Source organism: Zophobas morio, unplaced genomic scaffold, assembly GCF_036711695.1.
Source record: "Zophobas morio isolate AGI-343-1 ecotype UQ-CSIRO unplaced genomic scaffold, CSIRO_AGI_Zmor_V1 ptg000007l, whole genome shotgun sequence".
Classification (NCBI taxonomy): Eukaryota; Metazoa; Arthropoda; class Insecta; order Coleoptera; family Tenebrionidae; genus Zophobas; species Zophobas morio.
The window spans coordinates 11,927,815-11,944,169 of NW_026972112.1; the positions used below are offsets into that span (position 1 = coordinate 11,927,815).

General features: G+C 32.0%; 2 protein-coding genes and 1 long non-coding RNA gene across 4 annotated transcripts; 1 reads left to right on the top strand and 2 right to left on the bottom strand.

Moving 5' to 3' along the window:
* Positions 1–3,220: 3,220 nt before the first annotated feature.
* Positions 3,221–3,837, bottom strand: LOC135124122 (uncharacterized). The gene is made up of 2 exons (XR_010279763.1): positions 3,747–3,837; positions 3,221–3,514 (listed from the first exon to the last, which is right to left on the bottom strand). It is a non-coding gene; the product is annotated as an uncharacterized LOC135124122 (long non-coding RNA).
* A 6,317-nt stretch (positions 3,838–10,154) lies between these two features.
* On the top strand, positions 10,155–12,404 carry LOC135124646 (proton-coupled zinc antiporter SLC30A2-like). 2 transcript variants are annotated; one of them, XM_064049873.1, is made up of 6 exons: positions 10,155–10,451; positions 10,499–10,902; positions 10,957–11,070; positions 11,129–11,445; positions 11,499–11,908; positions 11,967–12,404. In XM_064049873.1, exons 2-6 carry the CDS (start codon positions 10,660–10,662, stop codon positions 12,113–12,115), a joined length of 1,233 nt encoding a protein of 410 aa, XP_063905943.1. In that variant the 5' UTR covers positions 10,155–10,451; positions 10,499–10,659; the 3' UTR covers positions 12,116–12,404. The 2 variants fall into 2 exon arrangements, with proteins under 2 accessions (XP_063905943.1, XP_063905942.1); XM_064049872.1 differs by having other exon boundaries at positions 10,511–10,902.
* LOC135124647 (STE20-related kinase adapter protein alpha-like) lies at positions 12,320–16,282 on the bottom strand. The gene is made up of 6 exons (XM_064049874.1): positions 15,877–16,282; positions 15,587–15,819; positions 15,356–15,537; positions 15,125–15,304; positions 12,540–12,755; positions 12,320–12,490 (listed from the first exon to the last, which is right to left on the bottom strand). Exons 1-6 carry the CDS (start codon positions 16,045–16,047, stop codon positions 12,417–12,419), a joined length of 1,056 nt encoding a protein of 351 aa, XP_063905944.1. The 5' UTR covers positions 16,048–16,282; the 3' UTR covers positions 12,320–12,416.
* Positions 16,283–16,355: the final 73 nt, after the last annotated feature.

Here is a 16,355-nt window from a genome sequence, read left to right on the forward strand (position 1 = left end):
TTCAAAAAGGAATTAGGTACGTATTTCATACATGTACATTAGGGTGATTCAAAAAAAAAAAAATTTTTTTTTTCGTGCAAAGAGGTTCAAAAGTTTCTTTTCAACGTAAAAAAATACCAGTTAAAATTTGAGCTCTTAATATTAATATTAAGACCGTCCGCATCGCGTTTTTCTATTTCCCATAAGAATAACATGGGAAAATTTTTGTTTGCACCTTCTGATTTTTATTGCTAGCCCGTCGTGTGTCGTGAAAAAAATTCAATCACATATTTTTATAGAGAATTGAACGCTCTACAAAAAGTGTCTCCTATGATTGTGCGAGAAACCTGATAGTTGAAGAGTTATTTTAGGCTAAAGTTAAATTTATCCAAATTTTGACGTTTTTGATGCATTACAATAAATTTGATGGTCTTATTGGAATAAATCACCACAAAAATTTATACACATTTTAAATTTAATTTTTTAAACAGTAATTGTTTATAATTTTATGCTATAATAAGGCCAGTAAAACTCTTTCCGAACATTTTCAGCATCAGTGGGTTAAAAAATCATAGTCAGGTTTCTCGCAAAATCATAGGAGACACTTTTTGTAGAGCGTTCAATTCTCTATAAAAATATGTGATTGAATTTTTTTCACGACACACGACGGGCTAGCAATAAAAATCAGAAGGTGCAAACAAAAATTTTCCCATGTTATTCTTATGGGAAATAGAAAAACGCGATGCGGACGGTCTTAATATTAATATTAAGAGCTCAACTTTTAACTGGTATTTTTTTACGTTGAAAAGAAACTTTTGAACCTCTTTGACACGAAAAAAAAAATTTTTTTTTTTTTGAATCACCCTAATGTACATATAACAGCGCAGGATTTACTGAAATGTACAATATGAACATTGAAATTTGTATATTTTCCTAATTACAACCAATAGTTAAAAAATATCTTGACGTATTTTATGTATATTATATTTTATCACTGTTTAGTATACCTATACCTATACCTTGGACGGACTCTTGATATTAAGTATACTAAAATTCGTAACTACTCAGTAGATTGCAAAATTTGGTAAGACAAACTTTTTTGTAAACAACCATTATGTTACATTTACTCAATTAAAGATCAACACTTGAAGTGCAGGTGACTTAATAACTTGAAACAGATATTTTTGTACTTTAGATTTTGTAAAGCAAACATCAATAATTCAAAATTCGTCAAAATTGTCATATTATCTTAACTTGCTGTGCTCAATAATTATTATAAATGAACTAAAAATGCTGTTTCTAGTTATGTCTTGTTAGGAATATCGTTTTCTTTGCTACTAGAAACTTTACTTATTTCTTTTATAAAACTCATTACCTGCTGCATAATTTTATAATCATATATTATTTTAGTTTCTGTGTTATACTGTAACTATTTTATTTTTTTTTATATGTACTATATACAAACTATAGTAAAAATTACCGACTGCATTACTGGCTCATTATAGTGAATATAAATGATGGGGTTAAAAAATCAAGTTTAATGTTTAAAAGAAAGCGCTCGGATGAGCATCAGCAATTATGATTAATGCTTGCCTTCATTTCTTGTTACTTCTATAGAAACAACAATGCAAAGCTTGAGTGGGACTGCTGAAGCCGTCACATTTACATAATTTGACAGAGAAATTTACTCCCTGACTAATTTATGACACTCGAGGGTGAGTTTATATAACAGGCCCGTTAAATGTGCCATAATGCCTTTGAGCTGGCAAATTAAAATTAGAATTAGAATCTCAGCCACGACCGCCATTCTAAACCCGATTTGCAATTCCTGTTTCCGGCCATTTCAATCCATAAACTTTCGCATCTGGAGCGACAACAAACTGCAAGAATAATTGCACCCACACGAAAGCATTTAAGGTTACATTTTAGTATACTCGTATAAACTAGTAAATTTAAATTTTGCTTCAAAAAAATATCAATTCAAAAATACAAAAATACACCTAAAACCTACTGTCTTTTCTTATTAGTTCTCGAGCGCAAGTCTCTTTTCTCAATGTTATAACTATACTAAAGTTTAAAAAAGTAGCTAATCCAGTTTCCATCTGTCGTCTGTCCGTCGTCTATTAGCCTTTTTATCAGAAAATACCCGAAACACTTCATAAACATAATATAGCAAACCGCTAATAAAAAACTTTACACCAAAATTTTTTTGTACTTTATGTTATCTATCTATAATTGTTAAAAGTTCTGGTTGGGAGTACCTACATTAATTTTATAATATCTCAGTCGAATAAATAAAAACTTTGACCTAATCAAGTAATCAGTGTCTTGTTTATGTCGAAGTAGTAGAGGAAACCAGGGTAATGGCGGCTCGTAACTATGGCCAACATATTAGCTAAGCTAATGATTTAGCTTTCTGTCATCCTGCCATCTGCTTCTGACCTCTTGAACTAATCGCAGAATCTTTTCGCCGTAGCAGAAACCTTTATCAGATAAAATCTTGTTCACTTATTGATTATAATATACACATCGATAATCCACTCCTATGGTTCAGCGCGAACAGTCGAACGATCAGAAAATAAGAGATGATGCGCCAAAATTTGACCATCAAATAAATTGATCCCCAACAGTGCGCCTGGACTAACCAACACACTAACTGCCCATTCACAATGGACATAAGACATAAGAACGAGCGCATAACATAATTTACGTTTTTGGTTTGTGTCTGGCTTATGCTTATCTACGTTCACAGTGGACAGAGTGAACTCTGTAAGAATTGTTAAACTGCGCAAACGCAGAACGGAATAACTCCCGGCTAAAGATAGAAACGGCTAACCTCAAACTGAGTCAATCAAAAGATCTAACCTACAATTTCATTCGATATTCGAACATGACACTCGCAGTACAGAATAAACTCGCAGTGTGAAGCTTTGATTATAATTTATCATGGCCGACTCCATTAATCTCTAAAGAGATATGGCCGTTCCATTCGGCATTTTTTGGCAAGTACGGAAAGTATGCCATGAAGTGACCCTAAACTGGCGGACTCTGGTGGTCCTTACGCATTATAATTTTTAATTACAGATTTCTTTATTGACTGACAATGATGTTTTATCCTAATTTGAGCGGTAATTGCAAACAAATCGTTAGACATGAAGAAATGTTATTTATGTGGGAACAGTACTAAACCTTTCTTTGGATTTCCAGCTGACAAATATTTAAGAATCAATTTGTGCAAGAATATTGAACAACGTGCAGATATTTATTCCGCTTCTGTCCCTTTTTAGCAGGGTACATTATAAAAAAATTAGATGACAAATTTCACTGTGATGACTGTCTTTCTCCGCTATTATCATTTGAACTTCCTGGACCTCTCTTAAAATTAATTTTTTTACAAGATCGTGGGGGACTAACTTATCCGAATTCTCGTTTTGTAGGGGTTGTGAAACAAATATCGGACATTGCATTGAAAATTTTTCCACTTTTAAAATTTGAAAGAGCTTGTGAACAGTTGCTGAACATAATATTTTCTCACCTAGAAAAGAACCCTCTATTTAAATGTGAAAAACATAAACGTTTAGTATGTAAATTTGTAACAACAACTGTAAAACCTGTTTTGGACAACATATGTCTTGAAACCACAGATTGATTAGTCAATGGTCAAGATAAAATTGTTGCAGCACAAACCAGTCCGCAGAAAGGTTCTAAAGTTGTAATTTTCTTTTTATTATTATTTAGTGCATAGGTATTCAGGTATATCTACTTACATTAACATGATTAGAATTTTCCATTGCTATTTTTATTTATTTCATTTGATATAATAAAATGAGTTCTGTTATGAACATTCCTGATCTGAATTTATTTGACGTTATTAAATTACAAATTGTCAAAATTTAATGTCAACTCGATCGGGGTTGTATTTTTTTAACATTTCCATTGTCAGATGGCACCACTTTAGAGAACTTTTCAATTGTTTGGATAGCCAATTTGTAAACGCCGATTGGAACGGCCATATCTCTTTAGAGATTAATGGAGTCGGCCATGTAATTTATATAATATAATCAAAGGTGTGAAGTGCTAAGTGCCAACTGTCAAAGGGAATTCAATAGCAGCATTCAAAAGTCCCTAGATTTTAACATAATTTTGACATAATTCGTGCACAAAGTTGAACTTGTTTCAACTTTGTGTACGCACACAAGGATTACATAAAACGTTCATAAGCATAAGAATTACGTTCGTCCACTGTGAACAGGGATACACGTTTTCCATCGTTTCAACTTTATGTATTTATTTAAGCTTTATGTACTTGTTATGCCTTATGTCCATTGTGAATGGGCAGTAACAAAATTATTTTTAAAAGTCTACTACTTAGTAGCAAAAAGTACTTGTACTAATAATGTACTGTTGAAAATATTCCCTGTATTTTCCTTCCGAAGAATTTGGGTTGCACTTTGCACTGATAATGTAGCGATAGAGATACAGTATAAGTAAGTATATATATATAACTACGAACATAATAAACAACACTTGATGTTACACAAGTTTTCTATTTAGGTTTCTAGGTTGTTTTTTGCATAAAGTGAATCAAACTAATTATTATTGTATCTAGAAGAAATGAAAATTATCGTCAGCTAAAAGGATGTCTTTTTTTTTTGAATTGTATGATTTCAACCTCAATTAGTGGCTGCTAGAATTTATCAATTATGTATAATAATGGTGTACATAGAATTAAATTTCTTAACGGTGTTAATATCTAGAGAAATGTTAAACAATGCACAATACAGCTTGTAATAGTAATAAAAGTTAAAAACCATTAAATTTAAGTTCGTATCTTCTAAAGTAGTTTTAAAATACTACAAATACTTTACCTTCGGAAATTTATTTTTAATACGACGAGGATATGACGTGGTACTTCAAATATTAATGACGTCATGGGCAAATTAATACTATCAAAAAAGGGACAATAAATAAAAATAAGTGAAGTAAAGATAGGTTGATAATCTGTCTTATAGACTGTAGATACATAAGAAATATAATTTCATTGTTATTATTAAACTAAAACACAAATTTGCAATCTTAAAAACAACAGAGACAGAAAAGAGAATTTATAGAAAAAATATCAACACACATACCCGTCACCAGAAAAAAAAACAACAAACACCCCATAAAAATTTATCCAAAATCTGACCTTTGCGGCTTCTTCTGCTACAATTTAGCGAGTCCCCTCTTCTTCACTTGGAACCCACTGCAACAAAAAAAAAAAAAACATAGCAATGATTTCCACACAAACAAAATTGTTACTGAAATTAACGTGAACATAAAGTAAACTCGTTTGAGTTGTACCCTAGTAACAATTGGAGAAAAATTTACAGCCGAAAAAGGCTCGTATCTACTGTATGTACAGGGCCAGCCGTATTATCTCGGCACCAAATGGGTATTAACGCTATTTATAGTACAAATTCGAACGAGTTTGCTTTATTAACATTGACTTTTAACAAAGATGTCGATCAGCATTACAAAATTAATTTAAAACTGATGAATCTTAAAAATATCAAAACATGTTTTGCTAGAAGTAGAGATTTTTCAAAAATTTTATATTTTAAATGTTGTTTAAATAAAAAAACAAAGATTGACCAAGAAATGATTGAGCAGAATCTATACGTTATTGAAGCACCCATTGTTCTTCATGCATGTTAAAGCACAAATTTATTTAGTAATTTTTAGTAAGAACAAATACATTAATTAACGTTTTCTCTCTGTATTTCAAGAATGATTTTTGAAATAATAGAAAAAGTTGGTCTAAAGAGTTTAGACAGTACTTCCCTCGCTGTCGGAAACGTGACGACTGCATGCTTATTATGTTTTTTTTTCGCAGTGGATTTCAAAGAATTCGGTTTTGTAGTTCCTGAGTAAATCAATAAAATAAATTTACGCATTCATTAATTTTTTTGAGTCACCCTGTATATGCAAATCCAAAAAATATGAATGGAGTGATATATCACAAGTACAGACTCATCATATTTTGTACATTTTAGATATGATTTATTCGGCAAACTTTTGAGCTGACGTCATCAAGTTTTTGGAGGGGATAAGCAAATATATTTTGACTAAACATTTATTATGCTCTTTATAACCTTAAAACATCTGCAAGATTTCAAAGTATTCGGTTTTGTAGTTCCTGAGTAAATCAGTAAAATAAATTTACACATTCATGAATTTTTTTGAGTCACCCTGTATATGCAAATCCAAAAAATATGAATGAAGTGATAGATCACAAGTACAGACTCATCATATTTTGTACATTTTAGATGATTTATTCGGCAAACTTTTGAGCTGACGTCATCAAGTTTTTGGAGGGGATAACCAAATATATTTTGACTAAACATTTATTATGCTCTTTATAACTTTAAAACATCTGCAACATTTCAAAGCATTCGGATTAGCAGATTCAAAATTAACTTTCAAAATGTTGTTTTATAATTTTGATTTTTTTTCCAAAAATCTGTACGTTTCTGGTGAAAACTCAAAACGGAGTTGTAAACTACATGTGTAGAACTATGTTATTTTATACAATTTAAAACCCATTTACTATGTACATTTTTGAAGTGACGTCATCGCATTAGTGGTGGGGATGATTAGACAAATTTTGGTTAGCGTTTTACCATCTACATGATATTCCTAATATAAGTACAAAATTTCACAACAATCGGTCCAGTACTGTCGGAGATTATCTGTCTAATAAAAATCTGGGACGGCAGACAGACGGACAGACGGACAGATGGACAGACGGAAAGACGGACAGATGGACAGATGGACAGACGGACAGACGGACAGACAGACGGAAATGGCAGACCTATTTCTTCGTCTTCTAGGGGTCCTGAAAACGTAAAAGTAGAGAGTCGGCCGATGGACTCGATTACAATACTTCCTTTGCTTACGCTCGGGAAGTAAAAATTGATCGAAGATTATTTCGACAGAACTTCCCCCGCCTCTAACCTACAATAAAATATATCCAGCTTGTTCGAAAAATTATAAAATTTGATTTTGCGAATTATGTTATTTTATGTGAATCCCTAGAAGTTTAAAATAAAGATATCTGTTATGTAATGTTAAAGTAAATGTATTACGGCTACATTGCAGATGAGTTTTACCTTTATAAAATTTTGTAATGACATCAACATTTTAGCAAAGACATGTATATCATTTGGATTGGTGGTGATTTAATCAATAAAACAAATTGACTCATTTTTTATTTTTTTGGGACACCCTGTATAAGGAATTCTAAAAAATATGAATGAAATAATAAATCACAAGCATAGACTTATCATGTTTTGCACATTTTCGATTGAATTTATTCTGCAAAATTTTGAGATAACGTCATCAATTTCTTGGCGGGGATAAAGAGATAAATTTTGATTACAAATTTACCATGTTTATGATAACTTTAACACATCTGAAAGATTTCAAAACATTCAGTTTTGCAGTTTCTGATTTAATCAATAAACTGATTCTTTAATTTTTTTTTTTGAGTCACCCTGTAGAAGCAATTCTAAAAACTATTAACGGAATCATAAATCACAATTACAGATTCGTTATATTTTGCACTTTTTAGGTAGGAAATATTTAACAAAATTTTGAGATGAGGTCACAAATTTTTTTTTGGGGGGGGGGGAATAAACGAATAAATTTTGATTAATGATTTACTATCATTAAGATAACCTTAAAACGTTTCTAAGATTTCAGATTATTCCGCTTTGTAGTTTAAAAGTTAAATTACAAAATGTTGTTACACAATTTGTATTTTTTTTACAAAAATCTGGATGTCTAGGATGAAAACTCAACACGAATTCATACACCACAAGTGCAAAAATATGTTATTTTAGAAAATTAAAAAATATATATTATTGTAAATGGTGGAAATGACGTCATTCCATTGGTGACGGGGATAATTAGCCAAATTTTGGTAAACGTTTTACCATCTACATGATATTCCTAATGTGCATACCAAATTTGACAACAATTGATCAAGTAGTTATTAGATTATCTGTCTAATAAAAATCCGGACAGACGGAAACGACGGAAGATCTATTTCTTCGTACTCTAGGGGTCATGAATGGTCGAGAAAACATAAAAGTAGGGAGTTGCCGGTAGACTCGTTTACAATACTTCCTTCGCGTACGCTCGGGAAGTGAAAATATAAGAAAACATGTATTCGATTTATTTAATTCATTTTCAAACATTCTCTATAAGTAATAAAAACAAAACTATGTTGCTCTAGTAAGAGATCACCTCATCCTCACAGTCCCTAACAAATATTTAGTTCATACTCCTACTTTTTTCGAATACGTCATCAATTATTTAAAGCGGACAATGTTACTTTGTGTATTCATAAAAAATACCAAAAATATAATTTCTAGCCAAGTTGTAAAACTTTATTACTTATTTTGCATAGGTATGTGCTTTTCGTGCATGCCAACATTTATGTACTAAAGTAAAAATAGTCTGATAGTAATTTGTAAGATTTTTATGTAACAAACTAATAAAATTAGCAGACAAGCGACAAACAGACGGAAACTAGGGATCAACATTTTCAGATTTCAGAAGCCACGAAAAGTTATAAAATGTTTTCGAATATTCGAAAATTGATACACTTTTACAAATAGAACACTAATTGAAAGTATAAATTATAGTGTTGGATAAAACTGCGGAATACCAAAATGTTACTTATTTAATTGTGAAATAAACAGCATCCATAAAAACCTATATTTCTTATAACTGCAACGAAAACGATACTTTTACAAAATAAATATCTGACGGGGTGGGTTTGACCTTGGTTGAGCTACGTTTTTACTAAAATAATAAATAAATTAAATAGTATTACCAAATGTAACTTCACATGTTTATGTCCATTTACATATCCATACACTGTATACCATAAAACAAATGATCGACCGATAAATAAATAGTAGTTAGTAACAAATACATACCCTTTAAATCCTGATTCCTTTTCCTGCCGTGCTGGTCCCCGAAGAGTCCTGGTGTACATATGTATAACAACACTCACTTTTAGTTTAGCACACAAATAAATTATGTTTTAATAAAAATAAAACATTTGAACCAGCCAGTTTGCAGATCAAACGAACACACACGCACACATCGAAGTCAAAAATGCACTGCACTAGAACTCATTAAACATCCTTGCGTAACGCAGACTAACAAAAAATTTTCTTTTTGTGGAACTATTAACTGGAGCAAAAAAATCGCTATCAAGATATTGAAAACATTTTTAAGCAAATCAAAGTTTTCAATGACTAAAATTAAGACGATTACAATAATTCGTCAGAATAAAGCTATAGAAAAGTCCAAGTGGCATTAAGCGACATTATAGTGTTTCAACAACTTTGAAAGTATCTTTTTTACTGCTTTTTGTATTCAGAGAGCTATGTTTTAGGGAAAATTCAAATGTCCCAAGAGCCAAGTGGTAGAAGTGTAGTATTACAAATAATAGTAGCCCCTCTAGAACGAAAATTAAAACATACTAGAAAGGACTGATCGGTATTACCCATGCATGAATGAATATATTCCTTCTATCCTCTATTAAAGTTAGAAAAAATTAGTTGTCCCCAATTTATGCAAAAGAGCTAATTGTCGTTGGATGATACGGTATTTTTTTACATTGAGTAAGCTACAAGTGTTATAGGAAACATCTACCATGAGGAGGACATCTAACAGAAATTTTAACCTAAAGAGATGTCATTTCGTGCAAACGTATATCTTAACATTTTCATAAGGAAAGTCACCTGGCTATCAACCAACAATGAAAGTATATAAAACTAATGTTTACTTTAAGTGTTTTTGATTTTCCATTGGTCCACACGGCACGATAATTTCAGGATAAGTGAGGACATAAATTAAAATATCATGATAAATCTGGACATGTCCTGACTACACCACGACAGATTCTCTATCGACTGCAAAAATCATATTTTGAAATTTTCCTGTTGAAGATTTTTAAACTAATTGTCAGTAAATTTGTAGTAAATAATAAATTCTTTAAAAAAACAACAGCTGTGTATCAAGACTATCTGAATTGGGTATGTAAACTCCACTCCGCATTGTATAAAGGGTTGACTACATAGCTAAGTTGATGACGTTTATGACATTTGCGATATCTATAAATCACGATGTCAACGTTGTAAGCAGTGGTTATAAGTCAGAGTGAGAAGTGCTGACAATGTGCCGAAGATAGAAACTTATGATCAACGTTCATACTGTTAAATAGATACATTATCAAGTTAGTGATGGTACTTATTATCACTGTTTTAACATTACAAAAAATTTGCATTGTGTAAATGTGGGTGTTTAAATTTTAAACGTAATTCAAGCAGTGAGACATAATCGTTAAAAAATAATTACACTCTTTCAAACAAACCGTAAATGCGTTGTAATGTTTTTAGGGCACATTGGTTAAGGTATGATATTATTAGTTCTATTACCTTCAGTACAGATTATTTTATAGTTCAAATTGTAGGTTACTAAATGTTTATAATAGAATTTCCAGAATAAAATGACTATTTGTAAACAGTCATGAAATCATGCTAATGTGGCAATCAGTTAGTTTCTTTAAAGTGAAAATTAGCAAGTGCTTTTTATTATTATTTTGTCATCATTTTCTGTTATATGGCAACATTTTGTGATCATGTGGATGAAAATGAAATCTTGTTGAACGCAGAAAAAAATATTCCCAAAAAATGTATCACCTGTAGAAAACAAGATGATCACTTGATTAGTAGTGACACCCACAATAATCATTTACTATCTGTAGGCACTTCAGTTACAAATGTGAGTGATCTTGGTGTAGCAATTGTGTCTGAAATGGATGATCACATTGATGTTCTTGAAGATTCACCTCTCCTAATTAATGTAACTAGATGCATTTTTCTAGTTTTACGCTTATTGTATAACAAACAATTTTAGGAATGTTATCAATCTACTGATGAATTTCATTGCCACAGTATTTTGATCCATAATGATGATAATAGAGCTTGGAGAAAATTGTTAATTGCCTCAGTGTTATGCTTTTTATTTATGGTGAATGCAACCAACCAATTCTACCAAAATTAAATAATCACTTTCTTTAAAATTTCAGGTTACTGAACTAATTGGTGGTGTTATTGCTGGTAGTCTTGCAATAATGACCGATGCAGCCCATCTTTTTTCAGATTTTGTTGGTTTTTTAATATCCCTTTTATCAATTTGGATTGCCTGCAAGGCACCCACCAAAAATATGACTTTTGGTTATCATAGAGCTGAAGTACTTGGTGCTTTTTTGAGTGTCTTAACTGTATGGTTGCTAGCTGGCGTTTTTGCGGTTCTTGCAATAAACAGAATTTGGAAAAAAGAATATGATATTGATGCAGATACAATGATACTTGTAGCTTCATTAGGCCTTATTGTAAATATTTTGTGAGATTGTTATAAATGTGGCGTAAAAATCATAATGAACCAAAATATTGTAGGATGGGAGCTGTTCTTTATGGTTTTTGTCATAACCACAGTCATGGTCTGAATCAGACTACTCAAGTGGATCAGAGTAGTTCAAATATAAATGTAAGAGCAGCCGCTGCTCATGTTTTAGGTGATCTATTGCAAAGTTCTGGTGTATTAATAGCAGCAATAATTATTAAAGTTTTTCCAAATGCTAAATTAGCAGATCCAATTTGCACACTATTATTTTCTGCTGTGGTAATTTGCACAACTGCCAAAGTTGCAAAAGACTCCATTTGGTTGCTACTAGAGGGTAGTCCAAAAAACACTGAAGATTTAGCATTTGAATTACAAAGGATTTCAAATGTTAGGCATCTTCATAACTTGCATATCTGGACACTTTCTCCTGGACGAGATGCAGTGTCTGTTCATTTATGTGTTGGTAAGTATGTATAATAGAAAAGTGGTACAAATATTTACATACATCTTCTATGTTGCAGATAAATACTGTGATCGAGACCTAATTCTTAAGAAAGCTACTTCTCTTATTAAGAGCAAATTAAATGTGATAAGTTGTACAATTCAGATTGAAACATACAGTTCAGAATTAATTAATTCCTGCAAATACTGTCAGGCTGTTCCTTGTTGATGGATTTAGGATTGGTGTTGAACTAAAAGTTTTGATGCTGTCAATATCAATATAAAATTTTACAGTTTCTTATAAAGTTACAAAGACTGTACATAATAAATAGGTTCTGGAAGAAGAAACATTTGCCTTTTGAAATTTCTAATGTTCCGTGTATAGCACTTTTCACTTCAGGCAAGATAATTCATGTTAAAGCAGATAATGCAGTTTAATTGTAAGATGTTTTATTGCAAGTGTTTCTACTTAAACTGTAACAGTTTTATAATACTGAAATAAATTTACACAATTTCCACCTACAAGTTTTCTAGAAGTCCCATTCACAAGAGTAGAGTTCCATGTCGGCGAATTGTTGGGCCACATCTAAATTCGTCACTTCGTCTAGAATAGTACAATACAATATGTTACCATAAAAAAAAAAAACAAATACCTATATGAGCCGCGACTCGGCTGCTCAGTGGCATGGCCGGTTTAAGGAGATCAGGCAAAAATAAAGGCTTTTTTGTTAATTTAAAAATTGGATGAGTTAGGAGTTGACTAGCAGTTGGACGGATGATCGCTTCTTTTTGCAAACAAAGTGTAGCAAGTTCGTGTAGATCGTCTGAGAAACGTCTGCTAACCACAGTATTACTTATATCACAATCACCTAAAACAAATTGAAAAGGATCAGTGACTCAGTTGTAGGAATGTTCGCCGACGCCGTCCAATTTATAGCACACGTATTAACACCCAAACATAAATAGAAATATTTCGAAATAAATAGTTAATTATGTAGTTGCTGCCAAATTGTGTAATAAATACAATCATTACACGTAAAGGTAATGAAAAATACAACTGAAAATATTCATTCATAATCCCTTTTCAACAATTTTAATAGGCAGACGCAGAGGTCCAAATCCACATTCTTGTTTAGATTATAAAAGTTACTCTCCAAAATGTATCTTTAATGGTAATTCCTTTTTATTAAAATAAAAAATAGTATTGTGTTCCCCGAATTGAAAAAGTTAGTTAAACCATTTATTTAATCAATAAACTTCATTGAGTTTTTTTACCATATTTTTTTTTTAAATTGTAATACAAGGCGATAATTATTTCCACTTATAGATAGGTATAAAACGCCGAATCAATAAAACCACACTAGCGATATTCTCTCATCCCCCACATCGTACCTCTAGAACCACAAAGACTTTGGATTGTTCAGCTCAGTTTATAAAAAAGACATTTTTTTGTCCATTAGATATTTACTAGTTCATGGCCCATCGTCTGTTATGTTGGTATTACTCAAGCACCTGTAAAGTAACCTCATTTGACATACACCAACCTGTTAAAACTTTTATGACTTAAGCGGCTTAACCCAAACCACCCTTATAAGTCAAACTGGCTATTGTATTACTTAACTCAGTTCACAGCTACATTATGCCAACAATGGACAGTAATAATCTTGCGGTTCGGGTTCACAAAACTTACAATAACCAGTTTGACTTATAAGGGTGCTTTGGCTTAAGCCGCTTAAGTCATAAAAGTTTTAACAGGTGGATGTCAAATAAGGTTTGTGTATATTTGTTTCGTTTAGGGTGTACCTCATAAAATTTTATGACAAAATTGAGCTTCTGACGATGGAATGGAAATGCGGTAAATCCTATTGTTGGCTGATGCACTTGCAGTGTCTTGTATCTACCTGGTTGTTAATCCAGGGTCAGCCTCTTGTAAGATGGGGTTTATATAATTTTATGAGGTATATCCTAAACGAAACGAGAGCCTGAACGTGCCGATATCTGGTCGCATAGGGTGTTAAAAGCAATAAATTACTGTTGCCATTGTGCAGGGGTTTCACTAATTATCTGTCATAAAGTTTTATGTGGGTGTACCTCGAATGAAATTTGTGTAAGTGTTGGCTCCGAAACGAAGTGTCGCAGATAAAACTTAGCAAGAATTTTTTTTCAGAATATTGTTACTAATTTAACTAATTGCACGTGCGAGCAGGCTAGAAAACCTTATCGTTTTACCGGTGCCTTTATACGTTGTGTGTTTTTTTTTATAATATATAAATTCAACGTGGTGAGCTACAAACTTTGTAAATTATGGGATGGAATTATTTTATTATTACAATACTAGAAAGACACTTAGTTTTCATAAGTTTCGGTTCGTCTCATCTTCAAGATGGATGATGAACCAAATTGTTCCGCCGCTGCTTAGCGATACTTTCAAACCTAGAGGTATGGTTAACTCAAGTGCATAGTCGTAAACGGTGTTTAGATTCAGAGAGGTCAGAAGGGTATTCTATGGTCGATACCACAAACTTTACCGTATTATCCCTCCGTTCTTATTCCACGCTCCTCGGGCAGAACCCGACCATTTAGAGTGAATAATTTTCGAGAATACACGTTTTTATCTTTTTGCTAAGAAACACAACCATAACGCTTCAAATCTACTCTATAAATTTAATAAACCAAGTGGTTACACATTTTGAAATCAAACTCAAAGGACTGAAACACCACATGCAAAAATGGTTTCACACAGTGAATTATAAAACCACCGTCATAAATCTGATGAGTGTTGGTAGTGTAAAAATTTTATTGATATCTCGGTACGTTACAACAAATACTATATAACATTTATCCCCACAACACCGGAAACACACTCAAAAAAATATTTGTTGATCCGAGTTTAGATTTGCCTAGATGACGCCAACGTGGTTGGCGAAACGCGTCAACAAATATTTTTTGTGTTTACGGTGTTGAGGATAAACGTTACATAGTATTTGTTGGTAGTGTAGCCACTCTCAACACAAAGTTAATCATATAACAAACGTAATGTAGTTTTATTAAAAATTTTGTGTATCAAAACGTCAATTTAAACTTAATAACCATAATCATTGGTGGTATTTTGTTCTGTGTGTTAATTAAGGGCTATTTTGTATCTGCATGCTAAAAAATAGGTCTGCAAAAACTTAAAACTTGTTAAATGGAATGGTTTCACGAGTGGTTCTAATAACGTTAAAAACAAAATTATTACCATGACAATCACTATTTTCATCAGTAGGTATCGTAGTACAATCTAATAGCTCTGGAACACACCCACGTACTTTTTCTGTTAACATTAAAGTTGTTGCAACTCCTGCAAATGGTTCTGCTCCATTGGCAAGTTCACAAATTACCATTCCTACACTGTAAATATCAGACTTTTGATTATATCCTATAAATTATGGATTATATAATAGTATTATCACACGTAACGCAATAACACCTTGCAAGTTTTGTTCAAGAAGTTCTGGACTCAACCAGTTCAAATTTCGTGCTGTACTTGCTGGAAATGAATGAATCTGTTTTTGCCATCTTCCATTAAAAACAATTGGACAGGCGTAACGCAATCCTGACAAATATGCCTTTCCTGTTGCTGAAATTAATATGTGGCCAGCCCTAACTGACCTGAAATAGATTATTTAATAGAAATAATATTTCTGGTTTACTTATAAACCTATGTATAAATCCTTTTTTATGTATGTACTCTAAAGCATCAAGCACATCTCTCAAAATTAAAACTATTGCCGCTTCAGGAAATCCATCATTAAAGTGTGTGTTTAGAAGATCTCGACAAGATCCAAAAGCCATCAAAGGACTGACTACACACACTTCTTGTAAGTGAACAAATGCTACATAATATGTTATAATGTTTGGATGTTGAAGTTGTCTTGTTAGAATGATTTCTCTCTAAAATAATTTTATATTACAATGGATGAATACATTTGCCACATACATTTTCAGCACTTCAACTAAATGAGCCTCCTGTTTGATTCTGTCCATATTAAATCGTTTAACTGCAACTAAAGTCCCCGACTTTATGTGTTTGGACAAATGAACCACAGCCATGCCTTCAAAGCACTGACCCAACGTTGATATTGTCTCATAGGAGGATATGTTTGCTTCATAATTGATCATGTTGTCTTTTTGTTCTTGATATTATTACACGTATATATTTTATATTTTTATAAATGACATGTCTTATTTACACTTCAAAAAATAACATAACCTTAGTTGAATTAAAAAGTGACAGACGACTGACGCACTGACACTTCTGACACTTCATTTGTTTTGTAGTGCTAGTGCTACCACTTTGATAAGTGCTTAAGATAAGTGAGAAATGGGACCACACCGCAAACCCAAATATAAACAAATGCACCAAAAACTGCATAATTTATACAAGTCAAATTCTGTCAAATAATAAATTTTCTTGGTTAAGATGAAAT